Raw genomic sequence first — 4,740 nt, 5'->3', positions numbered from 1 at the left:
TTCCTGGCTATAGGGTCTCGCCCGTCCACTCAGGGGCAGACCGATCACTGTATTTGGGGTCAGGAAGGAATTTTACCCCATGGTCATAATGGTACAGACTATGGGGGGGTTGCCTTCCTCTGTAGCAGGGGGCATGGCCCTCTACCTGGGCTCTTTTGAGCATACATTAACAACCTTTTCTAGAAGCAGGATGCTGGCTGCCGCGGTCCCCCTGCTTTACCTGTGGCAGGTTAGGGTGTGACGTCTTGTGTTGTGCCAAGTTTTACGAAGAGCTTAGATTATGGATTTGTAGAGGACGGTTTGGAGAGTGCTGATCCTGCCTCAGGCAGGGCGTTGGACTAGATGACCTCTGGAGGTCTTTTCCAGTCCTACTTTTCTAGGGTGCTGTGCTTCTGTTGTAGTCTCTCTGAGTTCTTTGCAACAGAAGAATTGATCTAGTATTTTTCTGCACTCAAAAAAAAGGTGAAAACTAGGAGCTACATTTTCTAATGCAGTGCTTTGACTCTATTGAGGGGGTGCCTCAAGTCTGAAAAGGCAGAGAATTACTGCCCTAATATGAGCTAGCACATGGCTAACTCACGAGGTAGGGCAGATGCGGGGGCAAAGATAAAGAGAAGGGGGAGAGGAGGACAGATGATCTCAGGCCACTGTTTGCTCAGGAAGCCACCACATAGCTATAAATTTGCACCCTCCGTGTGGCCCGCACATCTACTGTGGGGTAGAGCCCCTTCTTGTCCCCAGCGGGGAGGTCTCACCTCAGGGGGACCGCTTCAGGATTTCGCCTCACTTCAGCAAAACTTATCTACACTGCTGAGCACACTCATCATTTTGCTGTTAGCAGGGAGTGCTCACTAATTCAAGTGAGGGAACCCGACTTGGCAAACTGGCTTCTAGCACCAGCTCTGCCACTGACTTGTGTCATGTCAGTCAAGTCATTTAAGACCGTTGTCAATTTTCAGTTTTCCTCAATTTCCCTCTCCCAAACACATATGCCTGTAAAAAAGGAACAGTGAAACGTGCCCACAGTTATAAGGCATGTTAAGAGCCTCAGGTGAAAAGATGCTATAGAAGAATAAATTATACCTCTGTCAAATGAAACTAAAGATGAACTAGCGGCTGAGCTGCCTTAAACTCTCACAGCACATTTGGCAGGTGCAGGAGCATTTTAAATCATCTTAGATAATCTCACGCTGCTGGTCTGAGGGTCTGTGCTATGCTGTCTGCAATGTCCGTGCATGCACAAGTGAGAATTTAGGGCCGTCTGACTCGTCTTCATCCTTTCTCTTAGGACTACAGGAATTGCCCCCCTGCAGCACACCAGCGACTCCATCCAGCTCAGTATCCTGTTTTGGCTTCTGAGGAAGAAATCCTGCAGTAGTGGGGAGACAGAAGACCTGGCCTCCAAGAGCTTCCCTCTGATCCCCAGTTTATCCCCTGGAGCATGAAGGTGTCTGCTTCTTCCAAAGCTCTTTCAAAACATATTCACTCTTATAACTCTGGCTACCCATGCTGCCCATGTAAAGGCTTTATTCCTTTTCCCTCGGATACCCTGAGCATGTTTTAATCTAGTAGCACCCAACTTCCTGGCCACATGAGCCGAACAAGTGGTGGAGGGTCAGCCCATGGCCTGGATCCCACATGGGGTTGGTCTGCTGGCCCAATCAGGCTGCATATCAACCCTATCTGGTCTCACACCGTACACGACTCACCTACTGGATCCAGCCACCTCCCTGATCCAGCCCTGTACCACTCTGATCCAACCCTGCACCAGCCATAAGCTGGCATGATCTGGCACACAAGGCCACATTATCTAGCCCGTGGGTTTCCCCGCTGGTCCAGAAATTTGGCAGCAGGGAGGCAGCAATTAGCAGTGCCACTGCCAATGCTCCCTTGGCACCAACTTTCCATACCCGTAGGGAACCCAGTGGGCTGAATGATACAGCTCCGCAGGTTGGATCTGGCCCATAGGCTGAAGGTTGAGCTCCCCCATTTTAACCTTGTGAATTCCCTGCCACTGCATGAGGAGAGACCCTGTCAGTCCTGCTCTTTGCCTGCAGTGTTTGCATGGTTTATTTTCTATGAGGTGCTCTCTAGTTGTGATGCACAGAAAAGGCCCAGAGCAAATAATCCTGGAGATCCTTTGACCAACCATTGCCTGTGACCCCAAGGAACCAGAAGCCCCTTCCAGTGCTCCATAAGAGAGTACAAAGCAGCAAACATGTAGGGCGGGTGTGACAGCATTAAATCCACCCCTGCACTGTATGATTGGGGGCCTCCTATGAACCAAGGTGGGGGGGTGCAATCTCCAATGCTTTCCACATATAGCCCACCTCTTAACAGGCAGGTTGTTTAGTCAACATCTCCCTTCCCAGGCAGGTGCGGCCCACTGGGGCCCCCATTCATAACCACACATACCACCCCCTCTACCACTGGCTGCTAAATACTGTTGGCAGCTGGGGCAATGGACACCAAGAAACAGGAACAGTGGAAAAAATACACTTTTCCTCTATGAAAAGTGTATTCTCAGCTTCTCTCAAAACAGCTGGTAATGAGCCAGGAACAAGCGACTACCCAGTTCTCTGCCAACCAATTTATTGAAGGAATTGCAAACTGGGCACCCAAAAGGGAAAGGCCCCAATTCAAAACCTGGAGATCTTTACAGCCATAAAGGCCATGTTCAAAGTCTGAGCTCCATGTGAGGAGGTCTGCAAACAGCCTGCAGGAAGAGTCCCAACAAGTGCAATCTCATTCATCTCTGTAACATATTAATGCCTGTCATTAAGTGTGGCAGTGATCAAACCAAGGGACATTGCAATTTGTTGTGAGCTCAGTCACAAGCAAAGTTCTTATCCCTTATCTATCCCCACAGTCGAAACAGGAGTGGATATTTTACATCAGGGGCAGCCAAGCCATAGCATGCATGATACAAGTGACACAGGCAGCCTGTGTGCACCACACGGCAAACCAGGGAGAGGGCAAGCATTAACTTATGCAGGGAGCAAAAAGCAGAGCAGCGGATTGGGCAGGGAAGGGAATCAGAGTGGCACTCAGAATGGGTACAGGGCTTAATTTGTGGCACGCTTGCCAAAAAGGCTGTTGCCACTGCTTTACATAATACATCAGGACACACAGGCCTCTGATCAGCACTTAAACCTGGCAGGACGTAATGCCGAAATGAGCCTTTCTGCAGTCGACAGTCCAAACGATCACTAGAACATGAACTGATTACCTGACTGTGCTCCAGAAATGCAAAGAGCCACTGGAGCTTTGTCATCAGGGGCTGTGCATTGCTTTCCGTTAAATTCAGCACCGAATGTCTAAAGCTGTAAAACCAGAGACAGGAGAGAATTACTCCTAGGGGAAGCACAATCTGGGCCACACCACTTTCATCAGGGAGGAAAGAAACTTACTCTGAGGCCATGAAAAGGGACTGGATGATGCTGTTCATGTAGCAGGTGTTCCCCAGGTTAATTAAGCCAATCTTTCCCGTTTCTGACTTAGAAGCTAGGCGTGGATAGAAACAGGCCAGCTCATTCTTCTGGGAGGTCCAAGCGTTCTGCCCCAGTAAATGTTTAATTCGGTCCTCATTGGGAATCGGGAGAGCCTTAGAAATAACCAAAGATGCTGCATCAGCCCCCAATTCATTTTGCATGCTGTGACAGAACTATGAACTCCTCAGTTAGAGCCTCAGAGAGCTGTTCTTCCCCTTGGCAAGCCAAGAGAGACCAATCGAGTATGTGTACGTGTCATACACACAATGGTGTTAGGTGTTGTCCAGACACATTAAAGAAAGTCCCTGCCTCAAAGCTGGACCCAAATGGGATCCAGTTTCATAATCTGAACCACTCTCTGCCCCCAGAGCGAGAGCTGTCCTCACAAGGGGTCGCACTCCAGACTCCTCTAACGGTGAGAAGGTCTGTCTGCTACTAAACAGCAAACACCGATTCCTCCTCTCCACCCACGCAGCATGTAACATGTGGTTCAGAGACCCAGTATCGAGCTGCCTGCCTTACTTTGACTGCCTCCAGGACTGGTTCGTAGAGATCTGGAAATCCCGAAAACCGGAAGAACATGCAGTGGATCAGCTCGGCCAGCTGTTCCAGGCAGCTCGTTGCAGAGTTCGAATCTTCCTTCTTCAGAGATGCCACCAGCCGGGGGACGTGAGGAAGCAGCTGAAAGAGCAAAGTGCACTCATTTAGCAATGGCTCATGCTAGTTGTGCTTCTGTGGCTCACACAGCACCACAGGGTTGAAGTATGTGGGTGAAAGTCACCCCCCGCAGAAGGCTAAGACACGAGGTTCATGCGTCACTTTTATGGCCTGATCCTACAGCAAAATTCCCATCGACTTCAAAGTCCCATTGATTTATGGCTTCTTTTGATGTTCAGATAGGCCTTACACATGGCATAGGGTCTCGCACTAGCTTTTGCACAGGGAAAATTTCATCCTTTGTGCAGACTGGCCTCTGCCACCTATAAATACGCCCCTGCACTTGTTAGGGAGTGGGGTGTCTCTGGCTGAAACAGAGCACTAAGTAGCTTCCTCTTGAAGTAGGAGATGCAATTTTCTGGCTGAACCAATCTTGACACATCTGATTTGTATAATTTTATCTCATTTTGTATAAATGACAGCAGTGTTGTTGCCATCAGATGGGTAGGGACAGATATGCCCATACAGCTTTTCAAATTAACTCTTTATCTCAAATAAAAAAAAAAAAAAAAAAGGAACAAAAAAAAAAAAC

General features: G+C 48.8%; 1 protein-coding gene across 2 annotated transcripts in view; it reads right to left on the bottom strand.

The window, feature by feature from the left end:
- Positions 1 to 4,740, bottom strand: part of USP35 (ubiquitin specific peptidase 35) — a 44,992-nt gene that overhangs the window by 10,429 nt on the left and 29,823 nt on the right. For both annotated transcript variants that reach the window (XM_019524440.1, XM_019524441.1), the window contains 3 exons: positions 4,014 to 4,172; positions 3,411 to 3,604; positions 3,230 to 3,323 (listed from right to left, as the gene is read on the bottom strand). In XM_019524440.1, the coding sequence (XP_019379985.1) occupies positions 3,230 to 3,323; positions 3,411 to 3,604; positions 4,014 to 4,172 (447 nt within the window). The remainder of the gene's footprint in view (positions 1 to 3,229; positions 3,324 to 3,410; positions 3,605 to 4,013; positions 4,173 to 4,740) is intronic.

Source organism: Gavialis gangeticus, unplaced genomic scaffold, assembly GCF_001723915.1.
Source record: "Gavialis gangeticus isolate Ggan-Ray unplaced genomic scaffold, GavGan_comp1, whole genome shotgun sequence".
NCBI classification, from domain to species: Eukaryota; Metazoa; Chordata; order Crocodylia; family Gavialidae; genus Gavialis; species Gavialis gangeticus.
The sequence above is the reverse complement of the archived record's forward strand: the minus strand, read 5'-3'. Positions and strand labels throughout refer to the sequence as shown.